This window comes from Alexandromys fortis, unplaced genomic scaffold (assembly GCF_014885135.2).
Source record: "Alexandromys fortis isolate MF-2015 unplaced genomic scaffold, M_Fortis_MF-2015_v1.1 scaffold_35, whole genome shotgun sequence".
Classification (NCBI taxonomy): Eukaryota; Metazoa; Chordata; class Mammalia; order Rodentia; family Cricetidae; genus Alexandromys; species Alexandromys fortis.
In genome coordinates this window covers 6,463,169-6,488,648 of record NW_026067913.1, presented here as the reverse complement: position 1 = coordinate 6,488,648, position 25,480 = coordinate 6,463,169, and the positions used below count along the sequence as shown (strand labels likewise).

Genomic DNA, 25,480 nt, shown 5'->3' with positions numbered 1-25,480 from the left:
TCCTAAGTCTCTTGTGTTCGAGACAGGGACAGGGGCAAGGGCTTGCTATAGGACCCAAGCTATCTTTGATCTCTGCAATCCTGCCTCAGCCTTCTAAACGCTGGGATGATAGCCATAAACTTCCTTGTCCAACTAATCTGTAAGCTGTATAGTGTAATCCTTATTAACAACTACATAGAGAGGAATTCAGGTAGACGCCTACACAAATATCCATAAAATTGTCCCAGATCAGCTTCCAGGGCTTTGCCAAGTGACTCTCAACAAAGGGACTATTTGGAGTGTGGAGATACCGGGCAGAAGACTCACTACACTGAGTTCAGTTTGGCTCCCGGGTTTCTGCAGTGCACGATCTAAGAAAGCCTATGATTTAGTTCTATTTAATTGCCTAGGATTGTCTCTTGAATATTTGCTATGAGTAAAACATTGTGCTGGGCACTTTGTGGATAGGTCCAATCAGTTCCTTCACTTAAGGCTGTCACATGTTTAATTAACATAAGTACAGAGCTGGTGGCTAGAGTGTGAGGTCCCAAGGTGTCCTGCGGTGGTGCACAGTGCTGCCCCCCTATACTGCCGTGTGGGGAGCTGGTATTGGGGAGTCTTTGTGGGTCTGAGATGAAATCACCTGTAGGCGCTTCAGTCACAAAACAGACCACACTCCTGTCAGTTCTGGAGAACCATCTGCGGTTCTGTGGTAGTTAAACTCTGTGGGGTCACAAAGACACCGAAGAAAGCAGAAGTAAGCTTCAACATCCAACAATATTTCTCCTCAACAGTCACACAAAATAAATAAACAAAAAAGAAAATGGCCAACTTGTGAGGAGCAAGAAGGGCAGGTGACAGAGCAGCTTTGTCTCCATTAGCTCTCGCGGCGAAGGCTTTTAAAGTACTTTACAAAATATTATGCCTCGCCCTCCCTGACAGAGGAAAGCGCTATTATCTCCAGAGAAAGGTGGAGGGAAGGAGGAACAAAGGGTTACTCCTTTTATGCCAACTGTTTTGTGGAGTATTTGAAATGAGACTTGAAGCTAGAGGAGCAAGAGAGAGGAGGCTGGAAGAATTTGTAATCGAGGGTCATAATTTCACACGGCGTAAGTGTCTAGAGAACGTTAATACAGCGAGCGGATCTTCGTGCCCAGTGAAGTGGGATGAAAGCCTTGGCTGCTTCCGCGCAGCGGCGCATCCCGCGAAGAGCGATTCCAGCTTCAGAGAACCCTGCACTCACAGTCGGGTGAAAACGGCCATGATGAGCCTTCTGGCACAATCGTCCAAAATGTGTCCGTACTGTTCTGCTAGGTACACATGCTTTCTTGGGCTGACTATTAAATATTTGCAGGACATGGCGCGAACATGCAGGGAGACCCGACAAGCCTGATTCTGGTCCTGTCCTTTCCATCCTGCTTTTCTTGCTTTGTAACCCATTTCTGTGACTGGTTTCATGGAACTTCCATGAAGGAATTCTACACATATTATTACATCTATTAAGATGTAATCGCTTAATAAGAAAAATATTGCTCTGTTTCATAGTTATGAGAAAGTCTATAAAATCTGCATACACAGTAACTTCCTTTGAAGACTCCTAGTCCCAATGTTGCCATCGAGAAAAATGGCACCCATCGTTATTCACATATATATATATATATATTATATACTTATTTTTATGTATGTGTGTGTGTCTATCTGTCTTCATGTGAATATGCTACATATGTGCATGCCAAGAGGCCAGAAGAAGACGTTGAATTCCCCAGAGTCCCAGTCAGTTGTGAGCTGCCTAAGGAGGGTGCTGAGAGAACTCAGGTCCTCCAGACAAGCGGCAAGTGCTCATAATTGCCGAGACATCGCTCCAGTTCTAAGCATGTTTTAAAGAGATGGTGGCATCTGTTATCCAGGATGGCTAGCCACGAACTTCTGGGTTCTAATGATCCTCCTGCCTCAGCCCTCTGAGTAAATGACACTCATGAGAAGCTGATGTGTGTCCACATCTATACATATATGGTTATATATACTTTTGGAGGGCATTATTGGGAGTTGAACCTAGGTCCTCTTGCTGTAAAACAAACACCCTACCACTGAACCACAGCCCCAGGCTGTTTCATTTTGTTTATTTCTAGTTTTTAAATAGTCTCCACACTCTTAATCACTGTGTGCATGCTCCATTCTGGGGAACCAGGGCACGGTGGGAAGCCTAGCCAGGCCTGAGGTTGCTAGGCAATGCGCTCCTCTTCCCTCAGTGGGGAGCCTCGTGCAAAGCCCAGGGCAGGCTTCATGCCCTGACCCACCCCAGGTGAGGGAGCTCCTTAGCTGGCTCTGAGCCCCTCTCATGGGTGTCTGGAGAAAGGAACCCTAATTTCTTCTCAGTATTGGCCGTGTGGAACCTTCAAAGTCACAAGTAGGAGGAGCCTTCTGTTCTTCTGCAGATGTGTTCACTCTTTGAAGCTTCTTGAGAGAGGAAGTCCATGCTGAAACGTCCTCAGGGAAGCAGGGACAGTTCCTTGATGGCCATATCTCGCTCCTCCAGGCTGCCAGCATCCTTTGGCTTGCAGCTGCATTCTTCTGGCTTTTGCATCTGGTCACATGGTCTCCCTTTCTATGAGTCAGATCTCCCTCTACCTTGCTCTTTTGTTTAGAATTTTATTATTTATTACCTGACATTAGACAGTGTGTCTTGATCAAATCCACCCAACCCCTCCCCCGACTCTCATCTTCAGGTCTTCCTCCCCATCCCACTCCTCATTCTGTGTAACAATCCACCGAGTTCACCAGGGTTGAGGGCAGCACCAAGCTCTGGGTGCACACACAATATCACAAAGGCTGTTTGACAACATGTCTCTAAGCATTTCAGTGGAGTGCTGGAGGCTGAAACGTTCAGAAAGTGGGGTTGTCCATCAACAAGTTGTATGAATGGAGTCTATTGATCTAGATGCCTAATTAGAACGAGTGTGTGCTTGTGTGTGTGTTCCAGATAAGCACATGTGTTCTGTGTGCAGGCGTGCATGGAGGCCACAGGTCAACTGTGGGGGGTCTTCCTCAGTTACTGTCCACTTTATTCTTTCTCTGTGAGGCAGGCTCTCTCACTGAAGCAGGAGCTCACTGATTCAGACATGGCTGTCTCAGAACTCTCTATCTACACCAGGCTGGCCTCAAACTCACAGCGATCCTCCTGCCTCTGTCTCCCGAATGCTGGGATTAAATGTGTTCACCATCATGCCCCAGCCTACATACAGTCCTTAACAACCTCCCTCCTCCACACGAACAGTAATAATCATGCCTTTGGTCAGATCTTTACTGGGAAGCAAGGTAGTCCTTTCCCTAAAGGCGCTGCAGTTACCCTGCACCTGGGCAGGTGAAAGCTTTCTTAATGATTGGCAGCTCTGCTATACAACGCTATCGGGGCCAGCGTTGTCATGACTCCCGTGTAAAGTACCTAGAGATGTGGAAAGGGCAAAGGAAATGAAACCAAGACTTAATACGCATCCTTTCCCTTCTCAGTAACACTTTCCAGCAGAGTATTTGATGCATTGCACTAAAGAAGCGTGCGTGATATCTGAGAGTAGAACACCAGAAAGCAAGAAAACATTAGGATAATTGATCCTGTGAGTTATGTCCTTCATTAAAAAAGCAAAGGGAACAGACGGCTTCCCAGTGAGAGCAGTGAGGACCAGAGGACACGCTGACCTTAGGCCTTCGGAATTCCTTCCTGCATGTTTCTCCAGGGTTTGGGCCACTTAGTTATCACAATGGATTTTTATTATTTTATAGACACTTCAGCTACATTCTTCTGGTAAAGGAGATAGTTTGGGTGAGTCAACAATGATGAGTGTTTTTGTTATTTTGTCTCTCCTGGCTTGTTTGGGTGTTCTCACAAATGGCACTCTCCTGAGCTGATTGTAACAGGTCCAGCAAGGCATCACACACACTTAGTGGGTACTTTATCCCCTAGCAGTTATGAGTGGATTTAAAAACGTGGGTTTGTTTTAAGCATTTCCAGCAATCCACCAAGAGCATCAGGGAGCCTGCCCCAGCAGTCCAAGCTGAGCCTGAAGGTAAGACAGCAACACAGAAAGGAAGCGGAAGTTCGCTCCTCTATCCCTTTCCAGAAAAGCACTTTGCTCGTGCGTTAACTGTTTCAGGTAGCCTGGTGCCTCTTTTGATTGTCTCAAAATTAATGCACAGTTTTAGACAAATGCCACTTATAAAGGTCAGCTACAGACTTCAAAGGCCGCCATAAGAAAGTGAAATTGCAACAACAATATCACATCTTTTAGGAGAAGGAATCGTATGCCGGATGGTGAATAGCATTTGCTTATTTACTTTGATTTTTTCATTAGTTTGTTTGTTTTTGAGACAAGATGTCACTATGTAGTTCTGACTGGCCCAGAACTCACAGAGATTCGCCCTCCTGTGCCTCCTAAATGCTGGGCTTAGTTGTGTGTGCCACCATGTCTGCGCTGCTTGGTTATCTTAAAATAAAGGGCGCCTATCCTTCTGCGTGGGTTTGTCTGAGACAGGGTCTTTTGATTTAACCTAGACTGATCTTGAACTTACTATGTAGTCCCGGCTATACTTAAACTCTCAGTCATGCCAAGTTAGCCTTCCAGGGCTAGGACTACAGGCATGTACCACCACATCTGACACAACCATAATTTTTCTTGAAGTACGTTGTTGACCATTCTTCCATAGCACAAGGTATAACATTTCTCAATAAGATCATATCTAATACATCTCATTATTAATTTCTGATATAAAATTCAATTTCAACTAAATGTTGTCAATTACCAGGAAATCTAGTATTAATAGATACTAAAGGCACGTATAAAGGAAGATTTTTTTTTTTTTACATTTCCTGTCAATGTAGTAAAACACAACTTAAGATATTTAATACCATGGTTTAGGAAACAATGTTGCCAGCTCCAGCTGTGGCATGGCTGAACACATAGTATGTTTCAGGTAACCTATCAAATACAAACCTTTCGGAGCCAGGCTTGATTGGTTTAGATACTTGCCTGCTTGTTGCACAGAACACTTCGTTAAGTGAAAGGAAGAATAATGTCTCCAATTGGAAAACAGAGGGAGTTTGGGGCTGGCAGAATGCAATTGCCCAAGTTAGAGCTGGCCAAATTGATCTGAAATCATTTAGATAACAATGTGATGGGCAGTGGAAAGCATTTGTTTATGAAGACAGATAATGCCAGGCAAATCTGATTTATTTGGTCTTATAAAATTACTCGACAAGTTGGTGGCTACAGAAAACTCCACGGACAAGCATATATCTAAATGTTTGTAAAAGCCTTCGATGTGGGTCTGCATAGGATTAGGGTAATTGAATGCTCGGAAGATGCCGTCCAGATAACAACGCTATTGTGCGCCTATCAGATTTAAACCAGAATAATCGTAAAACAGATCATAATGTCTAGCTATTATATTTGGCACAGACAGTAGGAAGGGCCAGTATCTTCACAGACCAACGCTGTAAGGAAATACGAAAATGATTTAGCCCACTTACATCAGCTCTTCCTTTCTTCAGAGGTGCACACGTGAGAGCTTTGTCTAAAATGTCTCATAGCTTGTTTTTGCCCTCTGCTGAGGTTCACAGAATTTGGAATCTGTGGTTTTCCTCAAAGGCATTACGATGGAGTACTGCAAGTCTGGGTGGTGTCCAAAGCAGGGTCAATTTGAGTGAAAATTTTATGTAAATAAATTCCCTTACAGATTTTGAAGACCCGAAAGATAATTTATAAGAGAATAACCATGAAGATGGGCACATGCCTTTAATCCTAGCACCCGAGAGACAGAGGCTTTCAGGACAGCCAGGGCTGTTACACAGAGAAATCCTGTCTCAAAAAAAAAAAAACAACAACAATAACAAAAAACAAAACAAAACCCCAAAAAGCTGTCATACTTTTTTTGAGAAATAAAAGCAGAAAATAATCAAATGGAAGAAAGTAGAATTATGTTTTATTTAATGGTTTGTTTTTTTAAATATATATATATTTCCTGTATATAACCACAAGGGTGACAATAAAAATAATGTAAGTGAGGTGGCTACTAGCCAATCAGAGAAAAGGCAGGGCCACAGACCTAACCCCAGGCCTCGAGAGTCTGCTGGGTTGGACTTTCTGGTTGGGATGGTGGAAAACAGAGGTGTGGATTTGGCTGAGGCTGGAGACGCGGGCTGAGAGCACTGGAAAGTCTTCTCTAACCTCTGCGGAAGCATTTTCAAATCTTAACAACCAGTGTAGCTTTGCTGGTGGGTACCAGCTGTGAAACTGCCAGAGGACTCCAAGGGAGCTATGTAACAGCAAGTCGGATATGATTAAATTACAAAAAGAAAGACTGAGGATCTGGCTCAGTTACTGAGAGCTTGTCAAACACTCACGGGGCCCTGGGTTCGAGTTCCAACATAAAAGGAAGTGAACTATCACGTTAACAGATTACGAGATGTTGAATTCCATCAATAATAAATGCAGGTTTGTTTGAAGACAGCAATACTCTCAGCTTATGTAATTGACATTCCGTCCCTCATCAGTACAGAACATAATAACCAAAGGAAATGGAACTTTTTGCCTGCTGATCCGCATCAGATAGGTGTTTGGAAGGATAGTTTGCAATATTTAGTAAAAACTTTGAAGATGCTTAATGTGGTACTTCTGATAATGGCAGACTCTTAGCTGCATCCTCCCAGTGAAAACAGGAAAAGTGCTGGCGGCGGCCAGGGTGGCTCCTCAGTTTCTTGTTCTCGCAGGGGACCTGGGTTTTGTGTGCAGCTCCCATACCTCCCAGCACCTCCAGACCTGACATTCTCTTTTGATCTCCTTGGGTATGACACACACATTCTGCCTCCACATCTCCAGGCAAAACACTCATAAACACAGAAAAGGAAAAAGCGAGATTTCAAAGCATTCTTTAAAACATTACTATTATTATTGTTGTTGTTGTTGTTAGTCTGCCTGCCTGTATGTCTGTTTCTCTCTGTGTGTGCCCACCTGCAAATGCCCTCGAGTGATTGTGTATTGCCACAGTGTGAGTATGGGGGTTCCTCTTCTTCCACATGGACCCCCAGAAATTGAACTCATGTCACAGGCTTGGTGGTAAGCACTTTAACCCACTAAACCGTATTGTTGACCCTGAATTTCTTTTTTTTTTTTTTTAAATCTCCTGCAGCTCATGGTGAAGGCCCAGCTTAGCTCCTCCCGTGTCTATGTTCTGCAGGACCAGTTCCTTCATGCACTCCAGCAGGTCATAGACTGGGCAGATGTTGGGGTGAGCCAACTCAAAGACCTGGAGGTGTGCCTGGGTGGCAGCTGAGCTGGTCAGTCAGACAGCTGGGACCACTCACCTCTGGTAAGTTGCAGAGCCAGCTCTCCCATGCTCACGGTGAGGGATGGGTCCAGCTTTCCCAGGCCCAGGTTTGGATGCCACCATGACCCTATCGACATCACCTGATTTCAGGATAGATGCAAAAATTCTTCATAATAATTTTGCAAACCAAACTCAAGAACACATCAAAAAGAACATCCACCATGATCAAGTGGCTTCATTTCAGAGGTGCAGAGGTGATTTAACATATGAAATCAACAAATACAGCCCACCACATAAAGAGACTGGAAGACAAAACCACAGGATTAGAACACCCCTTCATGATAAAGTCCTAGAGAGGCTAGTCCCAAGGGACATACTTCAATATATCAAAGACCACCCCACAGCCAACACCAGCCTAAATGGAAAGAAACTCAAAGCATTTCCACTGAATTCAAGACAAGAGTCTCCACTCCCTGTATACCTTCTCAGTATAGCACTTGAAGTCTTACGGCAATAGGATGACTGAACGGGATACAAACAGGAAAGAACGAAGTCACAGTATCTTTATGTATGTAAGATTTTATATGTAAAAGGCCCTAAAAACTCCTCCATCAGGTAACTTCTATAGCTGCTAAATGATTCAGTAAAGTAACATGATACAAAATTAATACACAAAATCAATAGTTTTCCAATATATAAATGACAAATTTATATATTTCTCTCTAAATGAGAAAGAAAGCAGGTCTCAGTGGGTATGTTAACTACACCCCAGGCCAGGCCAGAATGCCCAGGAGGAATTGGCCAATACAAAAGTAACTCAGTGGTATTTTTGTAAACTTCTTATCTTGTTTAGCTTTGTTTGGGCATTTTTTTTTGTCCTTGATCTTTTGCTTGCTTATTTTGGTTTTTGTTTTTGTGGGTTTTTCAGATGTGTTTCTTGTTTTGTTGTTGTTATTGTTGTTTTGTTTCTTTTATTTGAAAGTGAGAAAATATAAAGTTGTATGGGTAGGGAGATGGAGAGAAATTGGGGGTGGGAAAAACATGATCAAAATATAGTGTATGAATTTTTTAATACAAAGTTTGAAAAAACACTGTATTTTTCTTTATGTGTATGCGTATATTTATGAGTATTTATGCCACATATGTAAAGATATCTGCTGAGGCCAGAAAAGTGGCTAGGCCAAAGTGAAGAAATAACGGCAAGCAGAGCACACACGCGGCGGAAGATGATGGAATTTCCCTGTCCATGATAGTTAGGAAGATCCGTCTAGACAGATGTGCAGGACAAGACAGACAGAAGCAGAAACAGGGCCTGGATAAAGGAGGTTTGACAGCAAATCTTCCCTTACAAGATGCTGGGATCCAAGCCTTCCTTGTTTTTATTGGTTTATTCACATTGCTTTCCACTGAGTCTCAAGTCCTGAACTCAGGTTAGAGCACTCTGGCTTACAGTGTCCTGGAGAAGCAAATTCAGGTCCTCTCTGAAGTGTGATTCCTTTATCCTGGGCCTAAAATCATTGTCGAAACAACCCTTCCCCTGAAAGGTTCCATGAGTCAGGAAAGCATAGATGGAGTTCAGGTGGTTTAATGTCTTCCTATTATTAAAGAAGAATTTTGCGTGATCAAAGTGTTATCTAGCTTTAAAAACAAGAAAGGAACATAAGTGAAGGCTTTAAACTGGTTAAGAGGCGTTGTATGTATAAGAACCAGGCAAGGAAGAGAACAAGGAAGAGAAGAGGAGAAAGAAAGAAACGCGACTGAGCAAACACAAAGCCTTTAGAGAGATGGCGGATTCCATTCCAAATGTAATAGCGATTAGGCACAGGGAGGGGCTAAAAGTTCAGTTATGTTCAAGCCATCACTGGCTAAAATAAATGGGGACTGTTATTAGTAGGACTCACCGCCGACGTAACGATAAAGGTTGAAAATGAAGATATGTACCTTGGGGACAACAACCAAAAGAAAGCTGACGTGTTTCCCGAAAGAACAACCCAATCAACGCACTTTATGGCAGAAAACATCCTTGCAGATACTGAGAGTTGATGGTGGTGAAGGGTTTGCTGAGCTAAACAGATGTGGCTGTGATTAGTATGAACCTTGGAACTGTGTAGCAGAATTATATGCAGTAGCAGTTGGGAGACAGCAAAGAGAACACTCTGTAACTTGCCAGGTGGGACGGGCAGATAGATACACTTACACAGTCTTGGCATGTTCAGCTGCAAAGTGCCCATTCTTTTCAAACATATGATGGGATAGTAAGTCTAACAACATACGCGAATAAAGACTGACAAGGCCTCACTCCCCCAGCCGGGCAACACTTTCATCAAGTGTCCAAGGTGCTCAGGAGGCTTGTTTGGAACAAACATATGTCCATTATTTGTATAACAAAGAGTGGACTGGATTGTCTCTACCCCTGTGGGTTCACACTACCACGTATGGAGACTTGTATTCTCACGACGAGCGTGACCATGAGCCAACCCTGCAGAGGATTCTAGTTTATCTTGTTTAATTTATATTCTCTATTCTACATACTGCAATGCCCAATTGAGAGCCAAGGAAAAACACATTTAAACATTTTCCAGTAAGCTGCAGTGCCAGGATTCAAACCTGCATTTTTTTTTTCCTGTGCAGTGAATGCATTTCGGAAAGTACTTATTCCCTTGAGATTGGAAGGAAGGAGGGAAGTGTGCTTGCAGAAGAATCTGTAAGAATATTTGAGAGCTACCTTCACGCACTGCTGACAAAGGCTTTAAGCATCTGTGGTGTGGGAGTACTACACCCTGGGCACAGGAAATGTGTGAGGGGTTTTGGAAGGAAAGACTGAGCTCTGGAGTGTGATGCTGGCTGGAAGGACCCAGCAGGCACCGGCCACGATGGAAACTGAACTCTCCTGTAGGACATCTCCTGCCACTGGAAACCCTTCCCTGCAAGTTCAAGTTCGCTATTTTCTCATTACTTGCAGTTCTTAAAATGAATCCCAATTTCAAAAGGCAGCCAGCCTTTCACAGGCAAGTGAAGGTCAAGTGTACGTTCTCTCCTCTCAAGTTTTTCAAATGTGCATCTGCTTTACCGCTTAACACAGGGAGAGCACTTGGATAAGTGTAATTACATAGTTTCAATCAATTATTTAAATATATTCAGCATTTTAATGATTAAGCCCGCATTACCGTCTATCACAGACTATGATATTTTCTGCCTGACCTACTTGCCTCATGGTTCATCTTTCTCTCGGTGTCTCTACATCATCTCCTCAGCCCCCCCAGCTTGGCTCCAACACAGCCCGTAAACTGATCTTTCCAAAATGAAGACTAGAGGTGGGATGGAAAGCGGACATGGAGAAGGGTGTGCCGTGATAAAAATGAAGTATGCATGAAAATGCATATCTATGCATGAAGATGTCACTATAAACCCCACTTCTTTGTAGAAGAAATTTTAACAGTTAGCTACTGGGGACTTGGGAGATGGCTCAGTGGATAAAACAATTGCCCCAGAAGCATGAGGGGCAGGGTTGGATCCCCAGAACCCACATAAAAGATAGATGAGCAGGTGGGATCCCCAGCACCCACATGAAAACTGGGTGGACAGGTGGGATCCCAGCACCCACATAAAATCTGGCAGGGCAGGTGATGTCTTGCTTGTATTCCCAGCGCCCTGGAAGCAGAGACAGGATCCCAGGAACATGACTAGCCAGACTCACCCTGTGGGTCTCAACCCCTCTGGGAGTTGAACGACCCTTTCACAGGGGTCACCTAAGACCGATGGAAAACACAGATATTTATATTACGATTCATAACAGTAGCAAAGTTACAGTTATGAAGTAGCAACAAAAATGATTGTATATTTGTGTGTGTGTGGGGGGGGGTAGCCACAACATGAGGAGCTGTAGTAAAGGGTCACAGTGCCGGGAAGGTTGAAAACCACTGTGCTAGTAGAGAAAACAGCCTTAAGGTAGGAGAGTGTGTTCCGCATCCGAGGAAACTAAGAAGGTCAGCATGGATGGAACGGATGGAATGAGGAGCAGTGGAGTAGGAAATGTGGTTTAAAATAGCTAAGGGTCGGGGCTTGGCTCAATGGCAAAGCACTTGCGTAGCAGGCCATAGACCATGGGCTAAACCTCCAGCATTGAGGAAAATGACCCACCCAACTGAGCAGGGACCTGGTTGAGTATATGCCAGAGATATTTGTAGGTGGGTTGATGCTTTCGCCTGACATTTTCAAGTAAAACAGAGACATCGGTTCCCTCTGTGTAGGAGAGAGCAGTGGTGGTAGGCAGAGGCAGAACGTGACGATGGGGAACCTGAGAAGGATTCAGAGTCAGGAAAGGGTCTGAAGGTAGAAATGCTAAGAACTGCTAAGGGGTGAGTATGGGGTAGCCTGAGCCAAAGGACTTTGGGTTTTGGCATGAGTGCCATTTGCTAAAACGAGGACACCTAGACAGGATTAAGTTTAAGGGGGAAATATCAGTAGTTAACTATTAGATTCTGGAACTACGATTGACTTCCAAGTCCTTGCGATCCGTGGCTTCTCGCAGCGACAAATGATGTTAGTTTTTACAGGAACATTTGTAGGCTGATGTGATGGGGTAGGAAACAGGAGATAAAGCTGTTCTTGAGCAAGTCCCCAGATAGCCAAGGGATTAAAAAGTAGACCAGCCACCGAGCCTGTCTCATAGACACGCTGATCTCAGGGCAAGGGGATCTTCTTTCTTCCTAAATATTTCCTCAGTATTTGAGTTATTTTGCTGAGGTGATGGTATATTGTTTGTACAAAAAATGGGTTTCATGATGACAGTCCCATGCATACATGTAGTGTGTCCTAATTTGCTTTCCATTGATTTGGTAAATACCATGACCTCCTGAAACTGAGAAGCTTCTGTAAAGCAAAGGACATGGTCAACAAGACAAAACAGCAGCCTACAGAATGGGAAGAGATCTTCACCAACCCCACATCAGACAGAGTTCTGATCTCCAAAATATACAAAGAACTCAAGAAATTGGTCATCAAAAGAACACATAATCCAATAAAAACAATGGAGTACAGACTTAGAGAACTCTCAACAGAGGAATCTAAAATGGTTGAAAGACACTTAAGGAAATGTTCAACATCCTTAGTCATCAGAGAAATGCAAATCAAAACAACTCTGAGATTCCATCTTACACCTGTAAGAATGGCCAAGATCAAAAACACTGATCACAACTTATGCTGGAGAGGTTGTGGGGAAAAGGGAACACTCCTGCATTGCTGGTGGGAATGCAAGCTGGTACAGCCCCTTTGGGTTTCAGTGTGGCGATTTCTCAGAAAATTAGGAAACAACTTTCCTCAAGACCCAGTAATACCACTTTTGAATATATATTCAAAGGATGCTCAATCATTCCACAAGGACATGTGCTCAACTATTTTCATAGCAGCATTGTTTGTCATATCCAGAACATGGAAACAACCTAAATGCCCCTCGACTGAAGAATGGATAAGGAAAATGTGGTACCTTTACACAATGGAGTACTACACAGCAGAAAAAGATAGCGACATCTTGAATTTTGTAGGAAAATGGATGGAGCTAGAAAGCATTACTTTGAGTGAGGTAACCCAGACCCAGAAAGACAATTATCACATGTACTCACTCATAGGTGGTTTTAAAACATAAAGCAAAGAAAACCAGCCCACAAATCACAATCCCAGAGAACTTAGACAACAATGAGGACACTAAGTGAGACTTACATAGATCTAATCTACATGGGAAGTAGAAAAAGACAAGATCTCCTGAGTAAATTGGGAGCATGGGGACCTTGTGGGAGGGTTGAAGGGGGGAGGGGAGAGGCAGGGAGGGGAGCAGAGAAAAATGTAGAGCTCAATAAAAATCAATTAAAAAAAAGATAAATACCATGGCCAAAAGAAAATTAGAGAGAAAAGCATTTATTTCATCTTACAGCTTACAGTCCACCATGAAGGGAGGCAAACTGAGGCAGAGGACATAGAAAAATGCTGCCTACTGGTTTGGTCCCTCTGGTTTGTTCAGCTTGCTTTCGTAAGCAGCTAAGGCTGTTCTAAGAGAGGGCAACCCTGCCCTTACATCCATCATGACTCAAAGAATGCCTCAGAGATATGTCCACAGGCCCATACAATGCACACGCAACTCTGCAAATGAGGTTCTCTCTTTCCCAGGTGACTCTAGTTTGCGTCAAACCGATGAAATCTAAGCAGTGCAGTAGGTGTGGATTATATCGGGCTCGCGCCCGCTCTTGTCCCCCCCCCGACCCGCCCACACCCCCCCCCCCCCCCCCCACCCCCCAACGCCTTTGCCTCTTACACACCCCCCCCCCCCCCCCCCCCCCCCCCGCGTTCTTCCCAGAGTCTCCCTTCTGCTGTCTAGTCCTTTCTCCCTTCAAAATTTATGAACTGAAGTCAAACTTATTCCACAACTAAAGACTTAATGAAATCTTGAGGGACGATTCCACACGCGAGTTTTTGTCCAAGTATGATGGAGCAGAAGAAGGTGCTACATGTTTAAAAGGAGGAACGTGTTGGCAGCCTGAAGAGGAAGAAGGCGGGTGCCACAAACGTTCACTCACTTTCTGGGCCCCACTCTCTACGTCTTGATGCTTTAGTGAGAAGACAGAAAGGATTGCTGGTGTTCTGAAGAATCCTCCAGGTTTCTACCCGAGTGGGAGGTGTGCTACAAGTCCTTTCGTTCACCAACGTTTTAAATCTTTCCAATTTTCAACTCCTAGGAGTGCTCTCCAGTTGGAAGTTCTACATGGCAGAGACCGCCACCTCTGTGTCAGGGACACAGAGAATGCTTAGGAAATATACAAGTCTCCATTTGGTGTTTGTGGTGTCCTAGGGAAAGCTGCCACATTTAATCCTAGCTTTTTTTGGTGATGTATTCTTTGTTTTTTTTTTTTTTTTTTTTTTTTTTTCCTTCTGATAACCAGAGTTGTGTGTTCTTTTTGCAGGGTACTTAAAAAAATCTAAAAACTCTTACAATTCTTACTGGGTAGAGGAACATTACAACAATACTTTGGCACAGTTTCCTCCCAGTGTCTGCATTTTATTCCCCCATAGTTGAGCACCTTGATGCCCTGTCGTTTACGCTTACCGCCATGATGTACACTTTTAGTTCTGTGGATGCTTATGGATAACTCGCCATCTCCAGCTTCACAGTGATATTTCAGATCATCTACAATCACCAATACTAGGTGGTAAACAATTTTCTTTAGAAATATTTTCCAGAAAGTGTCAGATTAAGATTTTTTTTTTAAAAAAAGTTCCTGGTGTACACGGCTTTCCAGGGGGCTGTTATTGAAGGGGGCGGGGCACTATAGGATCTTAGGGAAAACAGGTGGCAATGTGTTTTGGCTCAGGGAAAAAGCCTTCCTGGCAAGGGTCTTTCTTAAAGTATTACCATCCTTACACCTGTGTTTCCACATCACAAGTATTTCCGGGTCATGAGAAGAAAGAATAAGAGGAAGGCAGAGATAAGTTTGTGTTAGAAGTGATGTCATGTGTAGCCGACTTGTCAGAAACGATCAGCTTGGGAAACTGAGCTTATCAAGCTACTAAGGACCACGGCATTTTAGTGATTCAGATATGAGTTTTGATAGCAAAATATTGTACACGACTCCACGCTATTTAATGAGAAGCACCATAACTTCTGGTCTTAATCCAGTCCTTAAAACACAATGGGACTGGCCAGAAAACCTGAGAATCTAGTGTGTTGTTAAGTATTATTTTTCGAAACTTGTTTTCAGGTGTGTGTGTGTACTTTAAGACTTACTGCTCATAGTGAGAGACAGTTAAAGAAGTAGTTTGAAGTTACTGGTGTAATAGAAAGAATCTAGGCATTGGAATCTGCCAGGCTTTGGTTTGAATTTGTCCTGTGTGATTCTTGCTAGTCATCTACATTCTAATTTAATCTACCTAGTGTGTAAAGAGTTCTCTCTCTCTCTTAGCATAATCTGATACATAATCAGAGTCGAAGAGATATTTGTGCCCCTTTCCTTAAATAGTGTCCTCCATGTAAAATCACTTCACTGATAGTGGGGCCCTTAGTCTACATTCCAGATTTTTATTTTTATTTTATTATTTTTTTGCGAGCAGTCTTGAGCACAGTTATTTGCCCTTCCTCTTCTCACACTGCCCAGGTTTTTGTTATTAAAGGCTGGCACGGTCCCTCTGCCGAATACTGGCTAATTATTTCACTGTTCACTTAGTATTACAAACTTTAAAATCTCTTCTGTTTCTTAACAACAACAGCGAAGTGCAGGACTGGTGGCAGGGGGCCAGACGACAATCTGTTGAGTTGGGTCTACCACACATCCCTTGCAGCGTCCCTTAGTCATGTACAGGGAAGCAGATGCGAGGTCGATTCTACCAGCATTTCTCACTCAATCTCCTCCATGCTAACTAAACAGGCCAGCTAGGCATTAAGTCATGTCTCTGGGTAGCTTAAGTGGAAAGTGCGAACAGAGAAAAACCACTTTATGTGAGGACAGCCGAAAATTAGATCCCTTCCCCTCCCCACTCCTGTTCCCCCAGGGGAGGAGACACTTATCAGCCAAGAGCTCGATGCCCGAACCGTGCAGCGTCCTGAGCTCCAGAGGTTTGCCAGCACGCACGATCTGCGGCGCCGCCGAGAGCCCTTCTCTCCAGATGAATTCTCATAGTATCACAGACGCGCGCAGTCCGGATCGATACTGGATGGCAGACGTGCTCTCGCCGTCAAGTGTAGGCACAGGACGGCGGATTGAGCCGCCCTGCAGTTTGTTCGCTGCTTCTCATCAGCTCAGTCCTGGCAGAGGACATTAACCCGTTCCCGCACGGATTCCCACCCTGTCGCGGCGGTCGTCCCTCCGTTGTCCTACCGCGGCGGCGTAGTCTTTCAGCCCGACGCCCAGGCGCGGGCTCGGTCTGCTCCCGGCGCGTGGCGGGCTGGTGGCGCCCAGGGTCCCCAGCGCGCGGTCCCTGGAGGCAGGACAGGGCGCTCCAAGTCCCTCGCGCCCGCTCATCTTCCCGCGTCCCGATCCCGGGGGCCCGGCCCGGCGAAGGCCCCGCCCCGGGATCCGCTCCCACTTCTGATTGGCCGGCGCAGCTCGAGGGGCCCGGCCCGACCCGGCCCAGCGTCTCAGCTATAAAGCGGGTCGCCGCGTGCCCGGCCCGGCCCGGCCCACCTAGCTCCGGGGCTCGCACACGCACCCGACCCACCATGCCGAAGGGCTTTCTGGTGAAGCGAACCAAGCGCTCGGGCAGCTCCTACCGCTCGCGCCCGGCCGAACCGCTTTTCCCCCCGCCGGGTCCCCGCGCTGCACCGCCCTCCCCCGAGGAGCCCAGCCGGGGGCTGTCGGGGTCCCCTTGCTTCGAGCCCGCGTTGGACGGCGCCGAGTGGGGCGCGGGTGGCGGAAACGGCCCGGGACCCAGCCCCGCGAGGCCGGCGGGCCCCGAGCTGCGCCGCGCGTTCCTGGAGCGTTGCCTGCGCTCACCAGTCTCGGCCGAGTCCTTCCCCAGCGCCACAGCCTTCTGCTCCGCGGCGCCCGCGGCCGCGACCTCGGGGGAGCAGTTGGTGCCGTCTCGGGTCGCCGTCCCCAGCTCTGTCCCCGCACCGGCGCCCGTCCCTGCCCCGCACAGCCTCCAGCGCCGGGGCAAGGGTGCCCTGGGCTGCGCGTCAGCACCCGCGGCCGTCAGGAAGCCTAAGGCGGTGAGGAGGCTGAGCTTTGCAGACGAGGTGACCACGTCCCCGGTGCTCGGTCTAAAGATCAAGGAGGAGGAGCCCGGGGCGCCGGCGCGGGCTTTGGGCGGCGTCCGCACGCCGCTGGGGGAGTTCATCTGCCAACTGTGCAAGCAGCAGTACGCGGACCCCTTCGCGCTGGCTCAGCACCGCTGCTCCCGCATCGTGCGCGTCGAGTACCGCTGTCCCGAGTGCGACAAGGTCTTCAGCTGCCCCGCGAACCTCGCCTCCCACCGCCGCTGGCACAAGCCACGTCCCGCGCCTTCCTGCGCTGCGAGTAAACCTCCCTCCGCGCCGTTGACCCCTCCGGACCCTTCCCTGGCGGCGGGCAAGGAGAACGGCCGCCTGCCGCGGACCGACGATCAGCACCCGCAGGTCCGGGACAGCTCCGCGGACGGTCAGCACCTGGACAGCGCCGCGCGCCCAGGCCTGCAGGCGTTGGTGCACCCGGAGGCAGCACGACCGCAGGCTCCCTACCCCGAGGTGATGCTGGGGCGCCGCGGTCTCGGGCCAGGCGGTGCCAGCCCGGGGGCAACATCCGAGGTCTTCGTGTGCCCGTATTGCCACAAAAAGTTCCGTCGCCAAGCCTATCTGCGCAAGCACCTGGGCACTCACGAGGCGGGCCCGGCGCGAGCACCAGTCCCGGGTTTCGGCTCGGAGCGTACAGCCCCACTTGCATTTGCGTGCCCGCTTTGCGGGGCTCACTTCCCGTCCGCGGATATCCGAGAGAAGCACCGGCTATGGCATGCTGTCCGCGAGGAGCTGCTACTGCCCGCCTTGGTCGGGGCTCCTTCGGAAGCGGGCCCTGGAGGGGGATCCGACGGTAGCACTCAGCAGATTTTCTCATGCAAGTACTGCCCTTCCACTTTTTTTAGCTCCCCGGGCTTGACCCGGCACATCAATAAGTGTCACCCCTCAGAAAGCCGGCAAGTGCTGCTGCTGCAGATGCCACTGAGGCCTGGCTGCTGAGGGACCCAGGCCTGGCGAGATTTCCAGAATGGCTGGAGAAAACAATATGGGAACTCCTGTGGGGCTTTTTCCATCTTGCAATTTCCTCTTTCCTTCCCTTGCCTTCCCTCTTAAAACTCTCCTAGTCATGATCCGCCCGGGGAGAAGGCAGCGAGATGTAAAACCCCCTCTAGAGCAGGTATGTATCTGGCATAAAAATTCATGATCAAAGCTGACAGCTTTAAATCCTCATTTCCCCACTAAAATAGGGCATCCCCTTCCTTAAAACGCTGGAGACCCCAATGAATCTTATACGGTTTGTAGTTCCTATGGAAAGTCACAGTGAACGCGTGCAAGTCTCAGTGTGTACACAAGGTTCTTCCTGAAGTGGTGGTCATCGACCATTTCTCCTCTCGCCACCACAGGCACTCATGTCGTTTCTGTCTCAATAGGGTCAGATTTCTTGCCTTGTATATTCTGTGAATCAAGCTATGTGACTGATGCCAAACTTGCAGGGAAGGAAAACTTAGACCCTTGTAGATGGACAGGAATATAAGAGGATGCTGCTGTCCGGTGTGAAAATATCCCTGGAACTTTCTTTCCTCAATTGAATGCATTCGTCCCTTCTTCTAAATTAGGTTTTGGAGGTGCGCGAAGGAGTTGGTGTGCCCTCTGCATTCTTTACCTATTTTATGTGCTGCATTCAGGAGGAGCTAAAGGTTTTCTTTACATAACCTTTTGTTTTTAAATACTATACTCATTCCTAAAATTTGAATGTTTTAGAAAGATTTCATTCAAATTATTACAATTTGCTGTAAATCTGCTGCACACTGCATTGTAAACTGTTCAACTTAAGGAAGATGTTAACACCTGTAGCCCACTATGGAAATGAATGTCAATCAACTCACTCAATATTTCTATATTTTCTTTCCAGGAACATTTGAATTTTTTTGTAAATCATATTCAATGTATATTCTGTATCTATTCCCTCAATAGCCAGAGTCTGGGATACTGGCTGAGCACTATCCAACAATAGATTTGTAAGCTGCTTCCACCAAATAAATGTATGTAGACTGTGCCTGTTTCATTTTGTCTTAAGTGGTTGAACACAGTGTATTTTCCAAGGCACATCTCTTACTTCCTCAATACCAACACTCAACTTTAGGATCTTAGGGACCTATTTTGACAGAATACGAATGCCATCGTGTTGAAATGCAGTGGGACTTCCTCCTTTAGAGTCTAGCTGCAGACTGCCGCTCCATGGAGAAAATACACTTTTTTTTTTTTGCTTGTTTTAAGTCTATTCAACAGGGCTACAGAAATTATATAAATGGTGCTAATCAGTTTCACTATTTCAAATCAGCATTTCTGTCTGTCTTGTTACCTGTTATCAATACAATAGAAATATATAGGAAGTTTGATTATTCTTTGAAAAATTCTTTCTGTTGGCTGTGGGAAACTACATTAAACACATTCCCACAGGATTTTTCTACTCATCTAATTGTTTTATTTATGAGTACTAATTTAAAAGGTGTACAGGAACTCTAAAAATTTGGTAAAAAATTTTATTCCTGAAAGTATACTAAAAAACACTGAAATGTAACAAGTCAAACGTCATGAAAGAGACACGTTGATTTTGGTCGAGTTTCTGGCAGACTTAGGAAGCGGTAGACTTCCTGTGCTGGAACTGACGGAGGGAGGACCTCCGAGAAGCACACTGGGCTGCTTCTGAAAATGGCGTTTGTGTTTATTTTTTCATGTATCTAAGCTACCCTAGGGGGCATGTTACATCTCCAATTACACAGCCCTGCTGCTTTTAAGTCTAAAAACACATGAATAGAATACAATCATGGACAGGAAGTGTGAAGAATATTTTATTTTGTTTTATTAAATACCATGTCATCTTTTTATCCCATTACAAATCTGTAGACACTACATGAATGATACATAATTTATATTCTGTGGTTTGTCAGGATGATGTATTTACACATGCAGTTGGTATCAATCATGCTACATTTCCTTAGGAGATGCCCATGTTAAACAAAAGGGGGCAGCTTATTGAGTACAGGAAATACTTCTGGAGGTGGGATGCATACCAACCTGCACCTGCTGCAAGTTCAGTACTAAAATATTAGATTTAACTTGGACTCCTGGGTTATGTTCCCTTACTTTTTAAACAATACACATAATTTGAGCAAACATTTATATGAGAACAGTCTTCCACCCTCCTCTCCACAACCTTCTCTTTTGGTACTCTGGAGCGCACACAGACACACCAGGATAAACTGGTCAGTGATATAGGACCACGACCTCCAAACAGAAATGGTATTCAACAGTGATACCACCTCAAACAGCAGAACGAAGTTGTTTGGGAGCTAAAGAAATCAAAGTCCTGTGGTGATTTTCCTGGTTATCTGAGAGGTTGTGTCGGCATTTGCGCTGGCGAGAAATGAGACACTGCCACGGGAGGAAAGAGTTAATGAATGTAATTTCAGTTGGAATCTGAGCTGCTGCATGGCCATTAAAGTTTCCGTCTGTAACAAACAATCTGTCCACACCCTACATAACGAACATGTGTAGCTTTTGCTCTAGCTTTATAAATGCCTATAGTCATTTATATTGTAGGGCTGGGCTGTGAAGGACAGTGTGCTTGCCTAGCATGTTTGGGATGCTGGCTTCCATTCCCAGCACTACAAAAAAGGTTACATTTGTAAAAACTATGTATTTATTAAATTATAAAGTTGTAATGAGGCACAATAAATAACACAAGACTATCTGTCCAATTATATTTTGGCTCAACATTAATCATGAACTTGAAGGTAGCACTAATTAGACATGATTATCTAGGAAGGTCAAGAGTATGAATTAAAACTCGATCCCCTCAGAATATGACAGCATGGAGTGTGGGAAAAACCTGAACTAAATAAATAGTCCAATTTTAAAATAAGAAGTTGCAAATTGCTTTAAGTCCAGTGTTTTCTCAAAGAAATGTACAGGAAGAAACATGAATGCTGTGGCAAACATGAGGCCTGAAAGAGTTAAACTATGTTTGTGCCAGGGTGGCTACTGCTGATCACTGCTGGGCTGTGTGTCTCCTTAGGATTTATTGGCTGAGCCAGAGGACCGACGCAGCTTCATGGACATGCGGCTTTTGCTAGTTCGAGGAGACATTGGAGAGGCCAGGTCAGCCCCATCTACCTGTGCTGCTGTGGGAGCGTCACTGGGTAGACTCTCTGGGTAGGATCCTGCGGGAAAGAGCAAGCATGTCAGTATTCTCCAGTCCCAGACCATAACCACCTCCTGCTGCTATCTGGAGCAGGATCCCCACCCCTCACAAGGCCTTCAGAAGTTAAAAAAGCAATCCCCAGAGTTTACTAATGTATCCAAAACCCTGTGATCTGGTGGCTCATGTCATATTAAAGAAAGCACCAATCATCATATCCAGAGCCAGCACCCTGGAAACAGCAATGGGAAATAAAATCTTTGGGTCTGAAAGACCAGTGACCCAAAACACCAAGCATGCAGAGCAGGGCACGGAAGGTGGGAAGGAAGACCAGCCACACTGCGCAGCCATAGGACATCCTCACACTACATGCTAGGCTCCAAACAGGAAGGTCCACAGGAGACCATGCTAGGTACGTAAGTAGTTATAGAAAGAGCAGACAAATTCTTGCGAGAAGGAAAAAGATATTTCATTTGAAAGCCAGTCAGAAAAGACAAATTGACCTCAGAAAAATGTCTTTAGGTATTGCTTTTTGTGTTCATTAGCTTAGATGTTTACAGTTAGCAGTAGAATTAGTAGACACAGAATTTCAAAATAGGCAAAACAAATTCAAATAGGGAAATCCTGTGTCATTTACAGGGCACTTCTTCTCACTGACATTTGGCTTGGGAGTAATTATGCTAGTGTTTCAATGTAATGGAACACCCATGCTTCCATTTTCTAAGAGAAAACCAAAAATGCTCAATAACAGATCCTGCTGAGGTCTCTTAAGAACATATCTCCAAAGAATTCTCCAAAGTACTTTTAAAGGAAAAGTAGTAAAATTATACTTAGGGACAGACAGGGAACTATTCTGCCACTTGTACCCGTGTACTGCCTGCTCAACATTTCCCATATCTTCCCCAACATTTCCTTTCTAGCCCGGATGAGGCTGGCCTATAAAGCAGGAAGGTTTTTTTCTTCTTCTTCAAAATTTCTCTTCCCGATGATCTGAGCTGGCTCACAGTAGACGCAGATTAGAATACTCAGAGAATGTGCACCCACAGCCCCCTTAGGGAAGCCTGGCACCAGAGTGGGAAAGACAGCGAGGAGCAGGAGCTGAGCTTCCCGGTGCCACGCAGGTCTGCTGTGAGGAGAGGTCTTCCCTCCCAGTGCTGTTCCCGAAGGCCAGTGTCTCTGGTGGGGTTGGGAGGGCCAGAACTAGCAGTACATGCCTTTCTGCTGTGAAGGAAGAAACGTAGTAGCAGGCAGAATGGAGAACAAAAGAGAAGATAGACTGACAGGCGTGAGGGAGACTGCGGTGCTACAGGCGTTACCCGAGTAACGGAGAGCAATCAGGGTGGTATTATGAACACAACAGGCATGCAATGAGTTCGGGTGGTGACGTTCCACAATGGCCAGTGCTCCGCTTGTTCAGATGCCATACTTACCAACTAACAAAACAAGTTCAAACAGGAAAAGAGAATAGGAAAAAGTCTGTGAGAGAGCCGAGAAACTACTGTCTAACGTGTGCACTGATTGTCTTACAATTCAGTCACTGGATCTCAGAGAGACAGTGTAATGAGGTAATAGCTACAACTATGTATGAGGTAATAGTTCAGATTTCATGTAATTAAAACTGGAAATTGAAATTCCTTGCTATGCTAGCCATATTCAAGCACTGAGTCACGCCTGGTTAGCTGCTGTCATCTTGGATAGAGCAGACACGTGACATTTACATCACCACAGCAGTTTACTGACAAGAACCTGCTGTCAAGCCTCCCAGGAGAGTATTTCTTTATCCTCAAACCCAGTGCTAGAATGAAGACTCTGGAGAAAACCAAAATTTTTCCATCAATTGTTTTTGTTGGTTGAAACTCTCAAACTCTTGAAGGCAGCCTGACAATGAGAATTACTGGTTTCCCATGACTTTTTAATGGCTGTAAAGAAAGCCCGTCTCTGGGAATCAGGGTGCATACCCCATTTCCCTATTTAGAATCGGCTTTCTTCAAAATCAGCAATTCTCCCATGTCTTCTTTATTGCCTCCCAATTCGGTCATAAGAACTCGAGAAAGGAACTGTATAATGAGGTAGCTATAGCCACATTAAAAATGATTAAATTTCCTTTTGCACAATTAAAAATCAATTGAGGCAGGCAGGGCTGGTGTAGGTCTCACGCTAACGCCTCTGCAGACGACATATGTGGAGGACACTCAGCACAGCCACTCTACAGCAGCGCAGACGAGGCAGGCCTCAGCTTGGATTTGGAAAGAAAACAGTCACACTTGCCATTTCCTGCCACAACCTATTCTTCCTAATTATTGATTTACACCACGTGAGTCATGAAGATAGGACTGAGTTATTCCTGTGTCTACTGTATCTTCCAGGGTAGTGTAAGAAAGTACCCATGGCTCCTATGTTCATGCAGTCAATAAACCATCATAAGTGATACCATGGATAGGACTTTGGGGGCTCCACAGACATTTTAAAAGGGAATATAAATGGTTTTAAAATTTATTTTGGTTTGGTCTATACTGTCTGTTGGTAAGCATGACCACCTTAAAACTTCCTAAAGTATTTGGCTAATAAAGTCTTTAAAATATTGTAACTTTGAAAGCATCTTCAATTATATGAATTAAAAGACAATGCAAACACATTAGAAAGAATAGGTTAGGGACTTCTGGACTCTTCCTTTATAATAATATAATAATTATTATATATTCACATTTGTTTTTTTTTTTTATTCCCTCTCCATCTGTGTGCATGAATGCCATTGTACATGTGTGGACGGCAGAGGACAGCTTGTGAGAATCTGTTCTCTTCCTCTACCATATGCTCCTGAGGATCAAACTTAGGTTGTCTGGCTTGGTGGTAAACACCTTACCTGTCTAGTCATTTTGCTGGCCCATCTCTTGCTTTATTGACTGCTCCATATCGGGCAAGCTGACTGGAGTCATTTTCTTATTTGTGAAATGGAGACAAGAAAAGCTACCGTGTCACGTTGTGGAGATTAATGACTATGTAGCAAAGGGCCTGGTGTGTAACAGGTACAAAGTAAGTATAGCTATATAAAGAGTTCTTACAGAGCAAATAGGAGACTCTGAATCAGATCAGATAAGGATTTGGAAGGAAGAGTAGAAACTAGAAATATTTTTGGATAAAATAATTACCTATGAAATATAATCATTCAAATGTGGAGAATATCTGTAATGTACATTTAAGTTTAATTTTCAGAAATCAAAGAGTTTGTCCTCTTTTATGTTGACTGTGCTATAAAATACAGCCTTAAAGGTTCACAGAGTCAATGACAGATTACATGGACACTGCCCAAAACTGTCACAAAGGAAGTAACACATTATTCAAAACTGTACAGAAAAACAGGCCAACAAGTGGTTTCACTTTAAGAACTGAAAAACTATCGCTGTAGACCTGAATAAACAAGGTCAGGTTTCTTGTATTTTCTCTCTACCTTACAAATGAGAAAACTGGTATAACACAGACTGACTTGACTTCATGTAGTATAAATGTCAGGAGTATAATTTAAATCTAGTCTATTTCAAAATATACTTCTTCCCTGGCAACCCATAAACTAACTCTCTCTCTCTCCCTCTCCATTGCCTTCCTCTCTTCCTTCCCCTGACCCTCTCCCTCTCTCACTGCTAGCAATAGTAAGGGCTGAAAGGCCAATGACAACTGTGATGTTGAGACCCTGAGCTCTGGAGGCAGACAGGGTCAGGGTACAAGGCTGACCTCGCCACCTGTGAAGTGCTCCTGGGATCATTCTTTCCCCTTCAAGGTTGCATAGACATGCTGTGAGGATGTAATAAAAGGGTCCACAGACTGCAGTAGGCACAGTGTCTCACACTCAATTATTACTTCATGAGTTATATGAAAACTTAATGAGTGTTCTATATAAAAGCTGAAGCCAGTTATTATTGCCACAAATTATGCTATTTAACTCAATTTTATCTACTGGTTAATAACATAAAAGTCAAATTTCCAAGTTTAAGATACTAAAAAGAACTTATTTTCCTGTCTACAATTTGGATTAATCCACTGACACACAAATTTGAGCAGGAAATACTTTAACATTTAAAGGACCCTGAGCTTAAAGTACCTAAAACAATGTCTAATTTTGATGACATGTCCTCCTTAAAGATTTAGAAGGACTTGACAGCCATACACTCTAAACTATCACATACTAAACTATCACATACTAAACTGTCACATACTAAACTGTCACATACTAAACTGTCACATACTAAACTGTCACATACTAAACTGTCACATACTAAACTGTCACATACTAAACT

The 25,480-nt window shown here is 44.9% G+C and overlaps 2 protein-coding genes across 5 annotated transcripts in view; one reads left to right on the top strand and one right to left on the bottom strand.

Annotated features, from left to right (window-relative positions):
- Positions 1 to 16,498: 16,498 nt before the first annotated feature.
- Insm2 (INSM transcriptional repressor 2) lies at positions 16,499 to 17,986 on the top strand. Its single transcript, XM_050138869.1, has one exon. It carries the CDS (start codon positions 16,499 to 16,501, stop codon positions 17,984 to 17,986), a length of 1,488 nt encoding a protein of 495 aa, XP_049994826.1.
- A 1,831-nt stretch (positions 17,987 to 19,817) lies between these two features.
- Positions 19,818 to 25,480, bottom strand: part of Ralgapa1 (Ral GTPase activating protein catalytic subunit alpha 1) — a 198,586-nt gene continuing 192,923 nt past the window's right edge. For 3 of the 4 annotated variants that reach the window (XM_050138852.1, XM_050138854.1, XM_050138856.1), the window contains one exon: positions 19,818 to 21,210. In XM_050138852.1, the coding sequence (XP_049994809.1) occupies positions 21,062 to 21,210 (149 nt within the window). In that variant the 3' untranslated portion in view covers positions 19,818 to 21,061. The remainder of the gene's footprint in view (positions 21,211 to 25,480) is intronic. The other variant, XM_050138853.1, reaches the window with a different exon arrangement.